This window comes from Chionomys nivalis, chromosome X, assembly GCF_950005125.1.
Source record: "Chionomys nivalis chromosome X, mChiNiv1.1, whole genome shotgun sequence".
In the NCBI taxonomy this organism is placed as follows: domain Eukaryota; kingdom Metazoa; phylum Chordata; class Mammalia; order Rodentia; family Cricetidae; genus Chionomys; species Chionomys nivalis.
The window spans coordinates 23,119,297-23,139,982 of NC_080112.1; the positions used below are offsets into that span (position 1 = coordinate 23,119,297).

Sequence of the window (20,686 nt, forward strand, 5' to 3'; positions counted from 1 at the left end):
GTATAAGCTAGCCAGGCAGCTGGGAGCTGGGTGGCAGGAAACACAGCCTGCCTCATTACTACACTATTCTGTAAATTCTGTGACTCTAGAGAACTGAGATTAATACAGATTTGTGGAGACACACAGATGTAAGCCTGCTCCACCTTGACTAAAGGTCAGGGGGTTTGAACTTATTTTTTACTCTTTCAAAGTTGTTGACAACAGGTATGGGTACAAACAAGATATCCTGACCTAGGGTGTGGTTACTTGGTGTCTTGGACATTAAGATGGCCCATAGAGATGGATTCATTCCACCCTGACCAAAGGTCAGAAGATTCAAGCCTATTCCTGCTCCTTCATTTTAAAATGGGAAATTTGACATAGGGAGTGGCTGCCTACAAGATACTTGGTCTAGGGTGTAGTCACTGCATATCTGGCCAAAATGCTTTACTCAGGAAATAATGGCTTGATATCTCAAGTATTGAAGCAAACAACTGTTTTGGTTGTCCTTTATGTCATGCTAAAGCAGTCTTTTGCCTTCTCCCTGCTTTGCTTTGGGATATAAAAACATATGGAAAATAAATGCAAGTGAATTCAGAATTTAGTATTTACCGAGTTGCCTGTGTCTTTGTGTGTCTTTTGTATCTTTGTCTATTCTGCCTAATATTACTAATCCACGTGCCTCTACCCTGGATCATACAAACCTGTTGAGGCTTGACTACAACAGATGTCACCCCAAAATATGGCATATGACACATATTTTAATACCAGAATGCTTCTAGAGAAACAGAAGTATAAGGATAAATATTTTAAGTATCTGGAACAGGCTTTTTAAATTGCCAGAATTTTCAAATTTACCTGCACCTTCAGCTACTGAAGCCTCTCCAGTCACTCTCTCCTGGAAGTTCTGAAAACATATGTGTGTGGATGCTTTCCCGCTTTTGATTTTATAGGTCCAGGAAATTATTTAGTCCCTGTGTTTTCTTAGGTGCAGTCAACCTCTTTAGGTTCGAATTTTCCTTCTAGTACCTTCTGTGGGATTGGATTTGTAGACAGATACTGCTTAAATTTGTTTTTGTCATGGAATATCTTATTTTGTCCATATATGGTGATTGAAAGTTTTGCTGGCTATAGTAGTCTGGGCTGCATCTGTGGTCTCTTAGAGTCTGCAGCGCATCTCTCCAGGCCCTTCTGGCTTTTAGTCTCCATTGAAAACTCAGGTATAATTCTAATAGGTCTTCCTGTTGGGGACCAGCTTTGACAAGCATACCACTTACCAAGGTAAGGGCATGGGGATTAGAAAAATAAATAAAGAGAACAAAGATATGAGTGAAAATAATAAAACAGAAATATAGGGTAGTACCGGGAGGTAGTTCCAATGAAACGTGAAATCACCTGCATTTATTTTTTCATAACTTTTTTACCCCAATACAATAGGGGGAGAAGGCAAAAGGCTGCTTTGACATGATACAAAGGACATCTACTTGAACAGTTACTTGCTTCAATACTTGAGACATCAAGTGATTAATTCTTGAGAAAGGCATTGTGTTGTTTAGGCAGTGAACCCATCCTAGACCAAGCATCCTGAAGGCAGCTACTCCCTAAATCAAACCACCTATTTCAAAAGAAGGAGCAGATTATGCTTGAATTTTCTGACCTTTGGTCAGGGTAGAAAGGATATACCTCTACGGGCCATCCTAATGTCCAAAATACCAAGTAACCACACCTAGGTCATAGTATGTAGCCACATGTACTGTTAACAATTCTGAGCAAGCTGAAACTCTGTGACCTTCAGACAAGGTGGAAAAGGCTCACATTTTTGGGCCTCCACATCTGCCTGTATATGTTATTTGGTCTTTTTCTCTTAGTAGCTTTTAATATTCTTTCTTTGTTCCATAATTTAATGTTTTGATTATTATGTACTAAGGGGTCTTTATTTACTGGTCTAGTGTATTTGGTATTCTCTAAGCTTATTGTACCTTTATATACATCTTCTTTTTTAGTTTAGGGAATTTTTTTTCTATGATTTTGTTAAATAGTTTTGTGCCTTTGACCTTGGGTCTCCTTTGTTTATTCCTTTTATTCTTGGGATTAGTCTTTTCATAGTGTCCTGAATTCCTGAATGTTTTGTGCCAGAAAGTTTTAGGATTTACATTTTCATTGACAGGGGTTTCCATTTCTTCTATCTTGTCTTCAGTACCTGAGATTCTGTCTTTCATCTCTTGTGTTCTGTTGGTAAAATTTGCCTTTATAGTTCCTGTTCAAGTGCCTAAATTTTTCATTTCCAGATTTCTCTCAGTTTGCATTTGTTATTGATTCTATTTCCACTTTCAGGTCTTGAACTATTTTCTTCATTTCCTAACATTGTCTGTTTGTGTTTTTATCACTTTATTTAAGGGATTTATCTTTATTATTCTCTTTACTTTTTATTTTTTAATATTTTTATTTCTTTCCTTATATGCATAAGTGCTGTTTTAAGTTTTTTTCTTGTATTCCAGCTGTGTTGGAATGCTCAGGGACTGCTGTGGTAGGAGTATTGGGTTCTAGTGCAGACATATTGTCCTGGTGCTGTTATTGTGTTTTTATGGTGGTATCTAGGCATCTGGGATTGGGAAGATTATAATTCTAGGTGTTGATAGCTGCTATTTTTGTATGTATGTTGGGTGTTTTGTTCCTTGGATTCTGTTTTCTCTCTGGTTCTTTTTTTTTCTTTTTGAGACAGAGTTTCACTGTATAGCCCTGGCTGTCCTGGAACTCATTCTGTAGACCAGGCTGACCTCGAACTCACAGAGATCCACCTGCTACTGCCTCCAGAGTGCTGGGATTAAAGGCATGCACCACCGCTGCCCAGCTCCTTTCTGGTTTTTAAGAGAGCATGGAGCTATATGTTGCTTGGTTGGAAAATCTTCTGGGGTTCTGATAGATGTAGGAATTGATGGTTTTAGGTAAAATGTGTTTCTGGGTATTGGCACCTGATACTTAAAATGGGGATGGGTTGTTCCAGTGGAGGAGCTTCATGTGATGGAGAAAAGCACAATGTTTCACCAGGATCTTCTTAGTCCCCTGGGGATGGTGACAAAGAGTAAGGGAAGGCCACAGCTAGAGCTGCAGATGAGACTAGGTGATTGGATTTGGAGGGATGGAGGGAGTGATGAAGATCAGCATGGAGGCGTGGAGCCTAATTGCTTCCTGGAGGAATGGCCTGTTTGTTCCCAGGGAGTGTCTGTTGGAGTTGGGACTGGGACAAAGCAATTGGTGTCGGGAAGGACATTTAGAGGGGACGATCTGTGGGATCCACTAGAGATAGGTGCCTGGATTGCGGAAAAGGCTGTAGCAGGTGTTCTGATGCAGAATTTGTGATGAGACTAGGGATTGATTTGGAGAAGAAAAGGAAGAGGTGAACATCTGCTGTTAGTCTACTGGCTTCCCTGGCCACAGTTCGAAAATACATACTTCTGAATCTACAGCAAATAATCAAAAAGAGACATTAAAGCATACAAATGTTCAGTAGCTATCATTCCATGTTCAACATGAAAAATATATAAGCATCTGCCTTACACACTCTTTTTTGCTTAAGTAGAAAATGTACTTTGGCTGTTGGCTGTTGTAGATGATAGAAAGGAATAGAACATACGTTTAGCATTCCAACCATTCTTGTTATATGCCATAGGAACTGCTTCTATCATGTCTTTTTGAAGTTAATAATATAACCTGACACTCCTTAATTTCCTGGTGTCCCATATCAATAGAGTTACAAAATGGAACCATATGGCAGGTGAGATCCTCCAGCAAGTACATCCCTCAGGTATATCAGTTTGAACAGATAGGTATATGCCAGCTCACCTGCACAAAACCTATGTAGGCCAGGAAGAAGACCGCAGAATCTGGACTTGATACAAAGAAAGAAAGAAAGAAAGAAAGAAAGAAAGAAAGAAAGAAAGAAAGAAAGAAAAGAAAGAAAGAGGGAGGAAAAGATGCATTGAGAAGACAGCTTAAAAAGAGCTGCTAACATTACTTTTCTCTTGCTCCAAGATGTATAGAGAGATGTCTACTGTTTGGGAATCAGAGATGGATTCAAGTCCAGGCCTTTGACTTAAAACTCAGTACTAGACCAACCTAGTATTCACATTTCTTTTACTCTACTTTTTACTTTTCTGAAGATTTCTCTTCTTTTAAAAACTTTGAAAATGTACATATCTTATAATTTATAGCTTACAATAGTTTAGTGAGTTGTTTTTTTCTTTCTTGCTGGTGCACAAGATAAAGGTAAAGTTTAAATTTAATAGTATACTACACTCAATCATATGTATTACATATTTCCTACCAGTATACAAGTAAGAAATTTAGATAGCAAACTCAAAATAATTGCAACAATTATTGACTTTAACAATTGTAGTTAACAATGCTTACATTTTGTGGTAATATAAGAAATTAAATTTACAAGGGATGTCAACCTTTGGTATGTAATTTAAAATATGATTTTAGGTAAATCATCATAAGAGAAATGCCAAGTTTAGGGATAATGATACAAAAATATATGTGAAAAAAAGAAACGGCAAAAACATGAAACTATCACACATAATTGAAACACTGTATGTCCAAATAAAACAAGAGAGTAAGTTCAAGCTCACTAAAACTTAGAAAGTGGAAATTAATGAATGAAGCAGGCACTCAGAAACTGTTTGGATAAAAAGTCCTCACTTGGACTCAGAGTACTTAGAAGTACTATGAAAACTTGGTATCCATGGGTACAATCTGTATGTGTCCCTTTATTTTGGTTGCAGGCCCAGAGATCAGTTACTTAAATGTACAAAGAACAAGGCTCTTAACATTTCCTCTTCTGTCACCCTGGGAAAACAGCAACAGCAAAAAAGAAAACAAACAAACAAACAAACAAAAACCATCACAAGCCAGGAGTCTTCCCAGGCGAGTGAGGATAATTACCCAGGATGCAGAGTCCTTTATTATCCATGAAACTTATCTCAATTAATGACAAAAAGACTTCTTTTTTTTTTTTTGTGAGTAATGTTTTCTTTATTTATTGACACAACTTGGTGGGTAAATTCTAGGAATTACTTCTTTTTTTTTTAAATTAATTAATTAATTTAATTATTAAAGATTTCTGCCTCTTCCCCGCCACCACCTCCCATTCCCTCCCCCTCCCCCAATCAAGTCTTCCTTCCTCCTCAGCCCAAAGAGCCAGCAGGTTTCTCTGCCCTGTGGGAGGTCCAAGGACCACCCACCTCCATCCAGGTCTATTAAGGTGAGCATCCAAACTACCTGGGCTCCCACAAAGCCATTACATGCAATAGGATCAAGAACCCATTGCCATTGTTCTTCAGTTCTCAGTAGTCCTCATTGTCCATTATGTTCAGCGAGACCGGTTTTGTCCCATGCTTTTTCAGTCCCCGGCCAGCTGGCCTTGGTGAGTTCCCGATAGAACATCCCCATTGCCTCAGTGTGTGGGTGCACCCCTCGCCGTCCTGAGTTCCTTGCTCGTGCTCACTCGAAAACACTATCCTGAGTGAGGTAAGCCAGACCCAAAAAGAGGAACATGGGATGTACTCACTCATATTTGGTTTCTAGCCATAAATAAAGGACATTGAGACTATAAATCGTGACTCTAGAGAAGCTAAATAAGAAGGTGAACCCAAAGAAAAACATATAAGCATCCCCCTGAATATTAACCTTCATCAGGCGATGAAAGAAGACAGAGACAGAGACCAACATTGGAGCACTGGACTGAAGTCTCACGACAAAAAGACTTCTTAAGAATAACTTGTAGGGGCAAGTGGATCTCTATGAGTTTAAGGCCAGCCTGGTCTACAGAGTGAGTTCTAGGATGGCCAGGACTGTTACACAGTCCTGTCTCAAACAAACAAACAGACAGACAGACAGACAGACAGACAAACAAACAAAAAACCAAAAACTTATAGAACCAGAATTGAGACAATGATCAACCAGACCATACTTCGATCAGGACTGCATAATTATGTATGCCTTTTGTCCTCCGTACAATTCTTCCTCTGTTAAAAGCCAAAATTGATTTGCAGTCACTGGATCACATTATATATTCTTTCAAATGTGGCTACACTGAATAAACCTCTTTTTTTGCGCTTTTCACTCTCGTTTCTTTAATTGGTATGTTGGGGACAGGTAGCCAAGCCTAGCCTGTTGGGATTGCCAGAGCTAAAGTATTTGGTCTAAAAATTGGGATTACCTAACTACCATTTTATAAAACTGTCAAAAGTTCACTATGATGTGGGAATTGGATAGACATTTAATACTGAATGTGTAATATGGTGTGACTAATTCATGCAGCAACTTGGAAACATTTCTCTTGCATATCTTTAAGAGTTAATTTAAGAAATCTGAAGTGTATATAGTCAGTATTTGTTCTTCCACATTTACTCTACAAAAAACACAGATAAAAGTATATAAATGTATTAATTAGAGCATTTGGGGGGTTAGAAAGTAATATGAATGTTAGATAAAATGCTCAGTATCTGAGTAGAAGTTGGAATGTGTTGTTTCACAGCTCAAAAACAAAACCAAAAAACCAGTTAGATACATGTGCTGTACAGTAGATTTTGAACAAAAAATGTAAAAGATAATTTTTTTTCTTGTTTCCACTACCACTATCTTCTTTAATTCTGGGGAACTAGAAGAACAATCAATAAATAAAATATCCAATTTGTCAGAGTAATCCAGAAGTCATAAATATAATCCAGAAAAACAATCCATCCAAAATCTCCCCAATGTCATTTTTACAAAGCAACGTCAGTCTTTTTACTTTGTTGAAGACCTATATATTTTTCTCCCCTCCCCTCCCTTCCTCTCCCCTCACCTTCTACCCTCTGACCAAGGGTTTTGTTGTTGTTGTTGCCATTTTTTTCAAATTATTACAGATGACTCTCTACTTGTAATTATTTCTTCTTTTCTTCCTTCCACAAATAGAAGTGAGACACCTACTGAATATGGGATTGTTTGTTTTGACTATTTACTTATCTATAGACACTTTTCACAAGATTTCAATGTTGTTATAATGCTAATTATATTAAATGTCATTTTTCAGAAATTACTACAGAGATATCTGCTGCCCTGTGTGCTCTTTCAGAATCTTCTCATTTTCTGTTAAGAGATGGAGTCTATTTTCCCTTCCTTGAACTGTGGAGGCTTCTAATAGCTCAGACAATCCAGCTAAATGTCCTGAGTGATATTATTGACTAAGTCAAAAGATACAGCTTCTTCTCTGTGCTCTTGTGCCCACCAACATCCCATCAGAATACACAGAGATGTCACATGTAGGTTTTTGGGTCAACAGCCCCAGTATGGTTTCAACTTATAATCAACATTAACTTCCATAAATCTTGGCAAACCATCTTCAAATGACTCCAGCTCCCAGCACAGTCACAAAGATAAAGAGAAAAATTAACCTTTTTGACAATTGCTAAATGAATATAAGTCCTGTGTAAATTTTTATGCTGCCAGTTCTGTGTAGGTTACTACTTCCACCTTGCTCTTTCTTGCTTTTTTGCTTCTTGGTAGGTAGTCTGCAGAATGGAATCTCATTTATTTGGGACCTTATTGCAGCTAACTTCTGCCTACCTATGATGGACTTTGCCACATGTTTGATATACTAATTGTCTAGATTAGGGTTTTAGAGGAACTTCAACTCCTCTGTTGTTTCCCTCCATTCTTCCCCCTGCAACTCAGCTGGACACGTAGAAAACAACCGGCTACCTAATTACTGTTCCACTTACTGAGGCTGAGTAACAAATTATCCCTAATTCATTGGCATAAAACATTTATTAGGTGCATTGATTTTGTGGGTTGGGAACTCACAAAGGACAGGGTAGGAACAGCTTGTCTCCAATGCATTGTCTGGGGCCTCAGCTAGGAGAGTTGAAAAGATAAAAAATTAAAACAAAATATTGGATGAAAAAGGCAAGCTTCAAAAGATAAGAATGATATAGAACTTGCACTTATAATTTAAGAAATTGGCCGGGTCTAGTAGTAGTACACACCTTTAATCCTGATACTTGGGAGGCAGAGGCCGGGGGTTCTCTTCCGAGAGTTCTTTGCCAACCTGGTTTACAGAGTATGTTCCAGCATAGCCAGGGCAAAAAACATTTTTTTTTATTTATTTATTATTGCTTTATAAGTAATATCATTCAAAATTCCCACTTCCTCCCCTTGTCCCGCTTCCCTCCCGCTCCCCCACTCACCCTCCCTCTCTCCCTCCAGTCCTAAGAGAGGGCAGGATACCCTGCCCCATGGGAAGTTCAAGCCCCCCCCCAACTCCATCCAGGCTTAGGAAGGTATGCATCCATATAGACTAGGATTCCCAAAAGCCAGTAGTCCATGCAGTAGAGACAAATCCCACTGTCATTATCATTGGCTTCTCAGTCTGTCCCAATTGTTAGACACATTCAGAGGGTCCAGTTTGATCCCATGTTCGTTCAGTCCCAGTCCAGCTGGCTTTGGTGAGCTCCCATTAGATCAGGAACACTGTCTCAGTGGGTGGACCAAGCCCTCGTGGTTCTGACTTCCTTCCTCATATTCTCCCTCCTTCTGCTCTTCAGCTGGACCTTGGGAGCTCAGTCCAGTGCTCCAATGTGGGGTCTCTTGTAGACCGCCTTGGCGGGTCAGTCTAGGGATTGTAACCCGCCTGGCTGGTCAGTTATTCCAGGGTCCCAGAGAGGGGCTACCTGAAAGACATGGGCGGGAGACAGGAAGGAGGCCAAGGAGAGTTCTTGTCAAAGCCTCCGTTTATTAGCATCATGGTTGTGGCTTATATAGCCCCTGGATGAGGATTTTGGGTTGGGATGGGGGCAGAGGCAGGAAGGGATCTTGCCGCGGTGGTCCAAGCGGGTCACGAGGTCGTCGGCCAGGAGGTTACCATCGGTCAGGAAGTCACAAGTTGACATATCTAGTTCTCTAGATAGTTGGAATGTGAGGCGGGTTCCGCTAACAGATAACTCTCTGTTAACAGATAATTGGGTGTGGGATAGGCTCTGCCAATAAAACAGTTCTAAATACCGTTAGGGTGTGGGGCTCTCTGCAAATTCCCCAGGGCAATGGTCCCTGTAATAATTTTTGGGGGAAATGGCTCCTGACAGTCTCTGTCTCTATCTCCCTCTGTAGCCGGATGAAGGTTCTCTGGTGATATTCAAGATAGTCATCAGTCTGACTATGGGACAAGGCCAGTTCAGGCACCCTCTCCTCCACTGCCCAGGGTACTAGCTGGGGACATCCCTGTGGACACCTGGGAACCCCTCTAGGGTCAAGCATCTTGTCAACCCCAAAATGGCTCCCTTAATTAAGATATTTCCTTCCCTGCTCCCATATCCTTCCTTCCTCCATCTCAACCATCCCACTCCACCAAACTCTCCCCAACCTTCCCCTTCTCCCTTCTCTCTCACCCTCTCCACTTCCCCCAATTCACCCTACCCCCAAGGCTCCCAACTTTTGCCTAGCGATCTTGTCTGTTTCCAAATTTCCAGGAGGATTTATATATGTTTTTCTTTGGGTTCACCTTATAACTTAGCAGCTCTAGGATCGCAAACCATAGGCTCAATGTCCTGAGGATTTATATATGTTTTTCTTTGGGTTCACCTTATAACTTAGCAGCTCTAGGATCGCAAACCATAGGCTCAATGTCCTTTGTTTATGCCTACAATCCACTAATGAGTGAGTACACACCATATTCGTATTTTTGGGTCTGGGTTATCTCTCTCAGGGTAGTGTTTTCTATTTCTACCCATTTGCATACAAAAAAATTAATAATCTTTGTGATTGTCTTTTAGGCTTGCTAGCAGTGCTGATCACTAATAAATAAATAATGGAATGATTCCTTTAATGTTCTTCTAAGTAAATTTGTGTAGTAAGAGAAAGCTATGCTCGTTAGATAATACTAAGTATGATGTCAGTTTCTTATACTCATTCATTGCTTTGTTTGTTTGTTAAGGTCTCTCCTTCCATCATCTGGGTCTTCAGAATCCAAGTCAGCTTGCAGGACTCCTCTGCAAGGACCTTCATTTGCTGAACAATCACACAAGCCCAGTTTGCTTATCAATTGGGCAACACGTACTTGAGTCAAAAAAAACCAAAACAAACAAACAAACAAAAAACAAGAACTATTTCCTGGAAATACCAAACTTAGGCTAATGAGAGGAAATATTATTTTTTCATACAGTGTGAAGAACTTTCCTTCATGGAGTATGATTTAAACTTTTTTGTCATAAAACACATATAAATATACATGTGGATATTTTTGTATGTGTACTGTAAGAATTTTTGTCTACAAAATTCTTGGCATTTGAGTACAGGAGTTGTGCTAGAAGATGAAAAATTAATTACACCTCATTGTTAATATTTATTTCTATTTTGAAAAGACTGAATAAAATTAATGTTAATTCTGAGGGAATTAACTCAGAATATTGCCATATATGTTCTGTATTATTTAAAATATCTAAAGTTATTTTACAGATTATTAACAACTGGGCTGCAAAAATGATGCAAGTTCTTTCAAGAGCGTAGAGAAAAAGCAAAAGAAATATGAGGACTGCTGTTCTGTGGTGAGCCAAAGGCAACAGGAAAGAGGTGAAACTGATTTTAAGTACATTTGAGAATTTCACACGTTGTACATAAAATCCTTCTGCAGCTGGGAGGGTAATATCCTCAAGACGATGAGCAATCAACAAAACTTACTTATAAATTGAGTCGAAACAGAAGAAAGAACTGAGCAGCAGGGCTTTTTTCTCATCCTAGCTCCGCTAGCCTTAGACAATCGGAGAGGCAGTTTTGTGCATAAAGAGAACTCCACGAAGGCATTGGGTAAGGAAAAAGCGAATTCCTGAAGGATGGAAAGCAGATGCGGTTGGGGGCTTTACAGTGTAGAGTTGCAGGTGGGGGTGGGGAACCTGAACTGAAGGAGGGAATCCTAGGAGCTGAGGGAGAGGTGTTGGGCAGGGGGTGGGGTGGGTGTGTGTTCGCGGGCACGCACGCGGGGGGTGGTGGTGGTGGTGGTGGTGTGGTGTAGTGATCCGACTCCTGATTTGGCAAAAGGGGATGGGGACAAGAGCACCCTCCCCAGCTTAGAACCGTGATGTGGAATGGGAGAGGAGGTGGCTGAACGGTGTTAGGCAGGAAGGGGCGGCCTCTCGCGGGGCAGGAAGCTACGCTTGGAAAAGAGGGAGGAGACTGCAGTGGCAGCCGCGAGTGCTGAAAGCTTTAAGTGGCCCAGGTGCTGCTGCCTTTGACACCCAGGAAGAGAGCGAGGAAGCCCAGCGCAGGGACTACCTGGATGCTCCCTTCTTCCGTCCCGCGGCTTTTCTAGACGGGCGTTTGGCCTTAGACTCCACTGGCCTTGCTCACATCCGCACTCATTTGGCTGCTCGCCTGCTGATCATCCTTCACTCCAGGCTTGCAGCGGAGGCAACAGTCCTGTGTCCGATTTGGGCACGTGAGTGCTGCATACCCAGACAGTGGGCAGGTGAGCACCGGAGTGGGTGCCGGAAAATTGGAATGGGTTCGTGCTTGGCAGAAAAATTGGAGGGAGTACAAAGATTTGAGGTGAGGGAAACTCGGAACCGAGATTTGGGAGGCGGGGCACGGAGCAAGAAACACAGGAATTTTATACAAAGGTGGCCAGAGAGACAGATTCGTGGTTGGAGCTCACAAGGAAACGGGGTGGGTGACTTAGAAGAAATATGAAGAAGTGAGCACAGACAACAAGCATGGGTATGGGCAGCAAAAGAGGGATGAAAGGCAGGGAGCAGTGGTTAAGAGACATGAGAACTGCATGAAGGGCTATAGAGACATGAGAACGGGGCTACAAATGGGAAATGTGGAGGCTGGGGGGCGGGCAGCTAGGATGACAACGGAGCCAGGAAATATACAAAGAAACAGCTGCCTCCTGCTTGGCTCTCAACCGCCACAACTTCCCCAACCATCTCTTCTCTAACTGTTGTGTAACAAAACATGCCTGGGAAGAGGGTAATGCAGGCAGGCATCCAAGCATGTTTTGATATAGAATACTGCTACTGGATACATGCGTATCGTGCATAGGGGCGTCCCAATGCAGAGAAAAAAATCACCTTAATATTGCATAGAATGCTTCTCCCTAGATTCTGTCCTCCTCTTGCAGGTATGAAGACCCCTCACAAAAAAGCAGCTGCAAGAGAGAAAACGAGAGAAGCTGTTGCTCACCACCACATTGGCTCCACAACCATCAAGAAGAAAAAAGCTGCTCAGAAGAGGCAGAGGAGCAGACCTTCATCCCGGTCTCCAAGAAACATCGTGGGCTGCAGAATTTCTCACGGGTGGAAGGAAGGAGATGAGCCCATCACCCAGTGGAAAGGAACTGTTCTGGATCAGGTGCCTATAAACCCCTCTCTCTACCTGGTGAAATATGATGGAATAGACTGTGTCTATGGACTGGAACTTCACAGAGATGAGAGGATTTTAAAGCTTAAAATCCTTCCTGATAAGGTGTCGTTTTCTCGAGTCAGCGATGTGCGCCTTGCTGATACCATAATTGGCAAAGCAGTGGAACACATGTTTGAGGGTGAGCATGGCTCTAAGGATGAATGGAGGGGGATGGTTCTGGCCCAAGCGCCTATCATGAACGCCTGGTTTTACATTACCTATGAGAAAGATCCTGTCCTGTACATGTACCAGCTTCTGGATGATTATAAAGAGGGTGACCTCCGTATTATGCCAGAGTCCAGTGCATCTCCTCCAGCAGACAGGGAGCCAGAAGGAGTTGTAGATGGCCTGATAGGTAAACATGTGGAATATACCAAAGAAGATGGCTCCAAGAGGACAGGCAAGGTCATTCACCAAGTTAAAGCCAAGCCCTCTGTGTACTTCATCAAGTTTGATGACGATTTCCATATCTATGTCTATGATTTAGTTAAAAAGAACTGTTAGGGTCAAATTTACATAGTGTGGGGAGGAAAATGTGTAATTTGTGTCTGTGCAAAAATATTAACTTTTCAGTGTATTAGAAGCCTGAGGGTTTCTGATTGTTGTTTTGTTTTGAAAAATACCGATCTGTGGACATGAGCTGTTATATGTAAAACTTTGTCTTGTGTAAGAGATGAGTATGTCTGATGGATGGGACATGAAGGAACAGTTGTCAATTTAACCTGTGAATAAAGTACTGTTATTATTATAACCAGTCATCTAAAAATCGAATGGGAATTATCTGATGTGGTCTGGGGGAAGAAGAGGGAGGAACTGCTTGGAAGAGGTGGGGAAAAGGAAAGGGAGGCTCCATGGGGGAGGCATTGTACTTAAAGGAGAAACATACAGTTGGGAGGGGAGTGAGTGATAACAGAAAAGGAGATCTTGGCTCTCAGAAGAAAGTACAATAAACTGAGTAGAGAGGAACACAAGGAAGTTTAGGAGAGCTCTGGAATAAGCACAAGAATGACTCGAGGAGAAGCTAACTAACTCATAAACTGGGGAGGTAGGTGGAGGGCACAGAGGAAGAATAGATTCTGGGAAGAAGGGGTGTTTAGGGAAAGGATTGTCAACAGGTCCCAAGGCCTTGGAAGAAGCTGAGCATCTGGCTACATCCACATCGAGCACCTTGGCTCTGGTCACACAATAATCATCAGGAATGAAGGCAGATGTAGCAGAGGCCTCCTACACAGGCATTTTGACTAGGAAAACTGGACAAACGAATCAAGGGCCAGGTTACCACCTGTAAGTCACTTCTCACTTCAGGAGTCTGTGCTATCCTTGCCAAGCAGAAGCTCAACTTTCAAACTCAGACACAGTAACACAGAGCTTCTGAGGCTCTGACCTATGGGTCATCTCCTTATCTTTCCAGAGGACACAGTACAGTAAACCCAGCACCTCAGCGTCCTGGTCCATTTCCTGTATTTTAGGTTAGCAAGACTTCTAAAGAATGAGTTAGTGAAGTGCAAAGAGTTCAAGAGATGCTATCTTGAGTTTAGAACATACTTTATCTGGGAAAAAAAAAAGAATCCTGTCTCTGTCACCCCCGCGCGCTTACGCTTATCTCTCACCACCCTCAGGACAGGATCTGATAATTGAGCCTAATGTCTCTCCACAAAAGGGAGAGGGGCTAGGCTTTCCATTCTCCTGCCACAACTGCCTCTACACAGGTGGCTTCATTTGGTGAGCCAGCAAAAAGAGAGGCCCACTGCCACCAGAAGCCCCCATTCTGGAGAGACCACTCCCATGAAGCCTATGGCCCCGACACCTTTTTTGATACCTCATGGTCAAACTGTGCCCCCTTAGATTCATGGTGAACATTGATAGACGTCCACGCAGCTGCTCATTTGTAGACAATACAGAAGCTCTGGGCGATAGGGCCGGACATTATGACTTTGTGTAACTAACTCCTTCAGATGTATACTGTGGTGTGGGTGAGCTGTAGTTGGTGAGTATAAGAGGCAGCTACCTCAAGAAAATCCCTCGGAACTATAATCTCCAGAGCACAGGTCTCTGCCCTTTCCCCTGTCTTCCAGAAAATGCTTTCTCTGGTTTCTGAACTCCCACTCTTCACTAAACTTTTACCTCAAGGAAAGAAAAGTTCTCTGTTATGTCTATGCTGACTAGGCATACATGATAGAGTAAGCAAGGAACTCACTCTGGGGTCCGAAAGGACATTCTAGCAGACTCTGAGCAGAAGCTAGTCACCTGAAGACAAGCTCACCTCACCAGAGCAGAGTTCAGTTTTCTTTTCTTCATGACATAATTTTGTCTGGCCAACTCCAGCAGGTTACCCAGGCGCCAGTTTCATCTAGCTTGTGGGTTTTATCTGTCCTTTCAGTTTTATTATTTTCTATTTTAAAAAGGAGTTTTAGTTCTAAGAGTTCACACAATGTTTATTCCTTTCTGGATTGCCCTGGAAATTGAATGAAGCAAACAGATTCAGTGAATAGAGCTCCCAGTCCAATAAAGACACAAATAGCTGGGTGGGAGGGAAGGCTCAGTCCACTTTAGGCTCAGAATGTTCCACTTGTCCACTCCTTCAGTTGTCCTTTTCATTCTGATAAAACACACATTTGTTGCCTGGAGGTATCTGCGTTTGTACATTTGAGGCTAGACCCACGGAAATCTGCTGTCTCAGTTCATTTGTTTTAACTTCTTCCCACAAATATTTATTTTGGGAGGGCTCTGGCACTTGTCTAGACAGGCACTGATGCAGCAATGAACAAATGAAGTAAATAAAAAGGGTTCCTAACCTCTTGGGCTTTTCATTTTACTGTGGAAGCTAGGCAGTAGCCAAGAAAAGTACATAATAAAGCTTTGCTGGCTGTGTGCTAAGAAGGAAAACAGGGAAGTGAAATTCTAGAGAGGATGCTCTTAGAGAGAGAAGGCAGCCTGGGAAGGCTACAAGGAACACTTGGCTTTTGAGTAAAAGCATGAAGGTAATATGAAAAGTGGCCTTATCATATCATATCATGAAGGTAATATCAAAAGGCATCAGACAGGGCAATGTGCATTTAGAGAGACTGATAACAATTGCTCCTGGGTCAGAGAAGACCTGGAATGTTTGAGAAGAACCAGGCAGGACAGCAGTGTGGCTGAGAGAGGAAAGGAAAGAGAGAGAGAGAGAGAGAGAGAGAGAGAGAGAGAGAGAGAGAGAGAGAGAGGTGCTAGTTGAGTCAAAAGAAGCGGCAGTGGCTGAGGAGTCAGGAATTCTAAAGCTCTGCAGGTTGCAGTCTCTATAATGGAATTTTGTTTTTACCTAAGTGAAAGAGGAAGCTGTTCAGGAAGATTAAGCCCTACAATAGCATGGTTTGTGTTATATTTTAACAAGATTATTTTGGCAATTCCAGAAAATGTGCTATAAGCACTTGGGAATTAGAGTAGGGAAAATAAACATACAAATGGAACATAGCAAGTGACCTAAAAACACAGTTACACATAAAAAAAACCTCAGCCATAGACCTGGCATTTCAAGTGATTAATGAAAATTATTCTTCCCAATAAGTGGTACTAGATTAATTTGTTATCCATATGACAAAATAAAACACCTTTATGCCATATAAAATTAATATCAGATGAATCCCATTAACACCGAAATGAGAAAAGCAACATATATAAAACATTTAGAAGGTAGAACTTTGTGCTTTGAAAGTAGGTTAAGTACTAAAAGTTCGAAATGTACAAGTTAAGAAGAAGGTTATACCAGGTGTGGTGGTGCACACTTTTAAACCCAGCACTCAGGAGGCAGAGTGCTCTGCCTCTGTGAAGTTGAAGCAAGCCTGGTCTACATAGTGAGTTCCAGTTCAGTAAGAGCTACATAGTGAGTCCCTGTCTCAAAAGAACAAACAAACAAAAATAGTGTGGTGAATATAATTAAGACCATTGTAAAAGGTATCACAAAGTAGGGAAAAATAGAATGTGGGTGCAAACCAAATCAGGCACAGTTGAAGAAATAAGACAAATAAGTCACATGAAACTGACTGTCCAGCCAACACGCACACATTTTCTTAATAATTAAAATGTACTATTTGTCTTACTGCAACATAAGGTCCTGAAAGTGCTACCTTTTTCTTTACTTTTGATTACCAATGCATTCCAAGTATTTAAAAAACAGCACTTGGAATATAGAACATGGTTAATAAATATTTATTGATTATTTGAATCTAAGAAACAAAAAAATGGAAATTAACATTGTGTATGATCCCACACACAATTAGATCAGCAACATGATAGTTGACACTATGCATTGCCCCATTATACAAATGATAGAGATCCTATACAGGGAGTTTAAGTTGAGAAAAGTGTGGCATTATAGTGTATTTAAAGATGATGCACTATCAGTGCCTTCATCCATAGACTGGCAGAAGGCAATTCTGGTTCTGTCTCTCCCAGCTGGTAAATAAGGCAGAGCCTGTTCTCTGTTTTAGGTTATCTTTTGGAAACTGTTTGAATAGCAAACAGCTTTAAAGACAGAGATAACACCTGTGTGAAATAAGGACCAAGTTTATAGAGGATTTGGGAGATAAGAATGCTTTCCTCTGGAGCAAGGGGTGGGAATCCTCACTCCAGTAATTAAAAAATGAACTCTTTCAATAGTAAGTAAATGAAATAAAGCCTAACCACTCAGTAAACACAGTCAACAAACAAACAAACAAACAGATTGAAGGGAGGTAGATGTATTGCTTATTTAAAAGATAGAATAAAAGAAATTTTAAAATTAAGGAAAAGCTTAATGCAAAAGTCCAAATTAATTTTGAAAATTCATCGTAGATCACTGCCCAAAAGATTTCGATGGTTCTTCTATAGTTTTACTATAGATATGATAACTGTAAGTTTTGTAAATTCACAGGATAATTTAGAATTTAGCAGGAGTGCTTCTCTGATTTTTAAAACTTTCACTATAGAGCTGCTTCAAGATATCCTAGAGAGGCACCCAGCACGGTGTGTGCTCGCTAAAAAAGCCACAGAAACATAGCTGAGTTTTGAAGTGAGTAACCACAGGGCAACGCTGGAAAGATCAAAGTGGAACGTTTTAAGATTCAGAAATGCGGGATAACAGCACATTTCACCCAGGTTGTACAGCCCACGAAGAAGTCTCTCGTCTGCAGGGGTAAAGATGAAAGAGTCCAATAAACTCAACAAGAGCACTGGCAATGCTAGCTGTTGGGAAGTTTCACAAAGCATATAGCCTTGTAGTCTACTTGGATAAGTAACTTTAAATCAGCACAGAAGCTGTGCTTTGGCAAATATGTCACTTATCTTCTGTGTGCTTGCAGGGAACAATAGCAGGGAGCCCCTTTGATAAGGGAGCTAGTGTCTGATTTCGAATCATTTTAAGGGTCAGAATTCCCTGCATATTCCCATTTGTGGAATGCCACAGCTATTCCATTGTGTTCACACCAGTAGCTGCCTCACACATCGAATCTGCCTCAGTAGAGTGATTCTGAATCAGAACTGCCAAATGCTCTGCACTGAAGGAGACAAGCATATCAACAACAGGAAAAGTTAAGTCGTATACCTCAAGAACTAGAGAATGGGGAAGGAGCCTGACCTCTGAGACCAGTGTTTTAGCTACCTGTGTGGATTTCTGTTGGCAACAGTACTGAGGGCAGTCATGCATGCAGTTCCAGTCCCGTCCCGTCCCGTCCCGTCCCGTGTCGTCCCCCCCCCCCCCCCCCCCCGCTCCGGTATAGTTCAGAACTCCTAGCATGGGGGAAAAACCTGCTTCCATGGTTGCTCTGCCCACAGAAATTTGCTGGAGTGGTCTTTAACAAAGCTACCCTCCAGCTATAACCTAATCTCTGTAGCACAAATCCGGGGAGATCTCGAAAGAGACTGCCTGGATCAAGTTGCTTTCCGATCTTGCTAGCCCCTGGAGGCGTCTCATTTGAAAGGAGCTAAAGAGAATAGCACCCACTGTGACCTCACACTTGGTTATGCTCAGCCAAAAGCAGTCCTGAGAGGTACTTTGCTTAACTCCAGACATTACCCAAGATGGTTTCCCCGGCTTGAAGGCACTTTGGCTGAAACAGTTATGGGAGAATAGACCCTGCTACTGTGTGGGTATACCAAGCTAGGGAGACTCACTAGCACTAGGGAGACCATTCACCACTACTGGTACGACCTCAGAGACTCTTGCAAGTGAGAGAAGTCACATCAATGGCACTTGAGAAAGTCCCATCAACTCTGAGGACACCATTCGTTTTGTTTGTAGTAGTAATAACATAGTAGGTACTTCACACACTGTATTGTCTATAACACAATTACCTCAAGTGCTAAAGTATCTCAACTCATGTCACCTTCAAAGACAGTGAGTCCTAAAATCTGATGTATTGTGTCCAAATCTACTAATCACAGCCACAGAAGTGAAAATTATAGTAGGTGCTTCATTAAAAATAAAATCATTTTCAGTAAGGAGGATACCCCATAAAAGTGATAAAAATAGCCAGTATATCAGGTATGTATACCTCAACCTAAGAATATACCAGATGTGTATATCTTAACATAAGGACAAATGAAAAACAGTACATTGAAAAATATAATTCAAGAAAATGTTTCTGAAAATTGTGTGAGTGAAAATTCCTGATAAGAAGCTATGTTTGGCTGTGGCATAAACCAAAAACCAAAATCCAAAAACTTTCTTCGAAGAAATGTGTATTTGCAAAGACTGATGGACCAATTGAAATTTCAGTACTGTGGAGAGATTGGAATTTTCAGGTTCAGTGGCTAATTACTTAATCTTGAGTTGGGTTTAGTCTTCTGGGATAGCCATTCCTTGCCCCATTTTGGATGCGAACTAACACCTCATAGTAATAAATAAAATTCTCTTAGAAGCTATTAACTTAGAGCTAACATTTTGTAATAATAAATAAAAACCTATTAGAAGCTATTAACTTAGCAGAATACTAGCTTCCACCAATCAAAGAGTTAAGAATGCCATCAAATAACATTTTAGGTCTATAATAAAGCTTCCTCCATCTTGATATACCTGCCTCTCTGGGGTACCCACCAATGTATATTAAACTCACCTTGACTTATGCTTTCTTTGTTCTGTAAGCTATAAAATCTTTATGAACTGCTTCCACATTGGAACATAGAATTTGGGGTAACCTAAATTGGTGTTCCCAGGCCTTGGGTCCTCTAGATGGCTCTAGAATAAACTGTCTTTGACACTCTTTAAGAGTAATTAAAATGGACAAAATGTACAGCGATCCAAAAGAGTGATGTTTTTTAAAGCTCAATGTGATTTTAAAGAATACATAGAAACATTTAAATTAAATTAGGAAAATAATACAGAATACAAATGAGAAATTTGAGAAAGAATTGATGGTTTAATAAAGATACAGCAGAAATATTGGAAATTAAGAACTCAGTAACAAAACAAACAAACAAACAAACAAAAAAACAGAACACACACGTACACACTGTCAAGTCCAAAGGGAACCCTGATTTCCCAAATTCCAAAAGGCAGGGCATAAGTTCAGAAATGATATTCTTGGCTCAGCTCAAGCAGAACTATACAAGTATTGCTAAGAGCCTACGTCCAGCATTTCTCAGGAACCTGCAAAATGGGCTTCTGCCTGTCAGAAAGTGCCACTTCCCTTGGCAGATACCTGTGGTTATATATTAAAGTTCATGTTGGACTCCAAATTCCTTCAGTCCCTATTCACAAGTACTTGTTATACATTTCAAAGTCCAACGAGTCTCCTGGGCCTTCTCACCTCCTTCCCCTCCTTCTCCACCAAGCTAGCTCTAGGCAGCAACAGTCCACAGGCTTCCCTCCTATCAAATTCAAATAAGGTTCCCCCCCTACTGTTTCTCCTTCTCCTTCTCTCTCTCTCTCTCTCTCTCTCTCTCTCTCTCTCTCTCTCTCTCTCCCTCCCTCTCTCTCTCTTTTTGCTTTTTCAAGACAGGGTTTCTCTGTGGTTTTGGAGCCTGTCCTGGAACTAGCTCTTGTAGACCAGGCTGGTCTCGAACTCACAGAGATCCGCCTGCCTCTGCCTTGAATATAGCCCTGGTCATTTCCACTCTGCTTCTTTTTTTTGTCTATCATGGACTCTTCCAGAAACCTTTGGATGTTCTCTATCTGTTATCTACAATAAAACCATTTTCCCCAAATCATGGAGCGTCCATTTTTATGGTTTCTGTATTGTGCATGCCAGCATGTATGTGCACATGAGCTTTGGATGTAACTCAGAGTGCTCAAGCTGCATGTAAGAGGTTTGGGGTTCAA

At 41.2% G+C, this 20,686-nt stretch overlaps 1 protein-coding gene across 1 annotated transcript; it reads left to right on the plus strand.

The window, feature by feature from the left end:
• Positions 1–11,207: 11,207 nt before the first annotated feature.
• On the plus strand, positions 11,208–13,127 carry LOC130867674 (spindlin-2C). The gene is made up of 2 exons (XM_057759787.1): positions 11,208–11,476; positions 12,131–13,127. The coding sequence occupies exon 2, from the start codon at positions 12,133–12,135 to the stop codon at positions 12,913–12,915; it is 783 nt and encodes a 260-aa protein (XP_057615770.1). The 5' UTR covers positions 11,208–11,476; positions 12,131–12,132; the 3' UTR covers positions 12,916–13,127.
• Positions 13,128–20,686: the final 7,559 nt, after the last annotated feature.

Excerpts from the sequence above, each read along its gene's own strand:
- LOC130867674 (XM_057759787.1), top strand. The coding sequence starts at position 12,133 with ATGAAGACCCCTCACAAAAAAGCAGCTGCAAGAGAGAAAACGAGAGAA.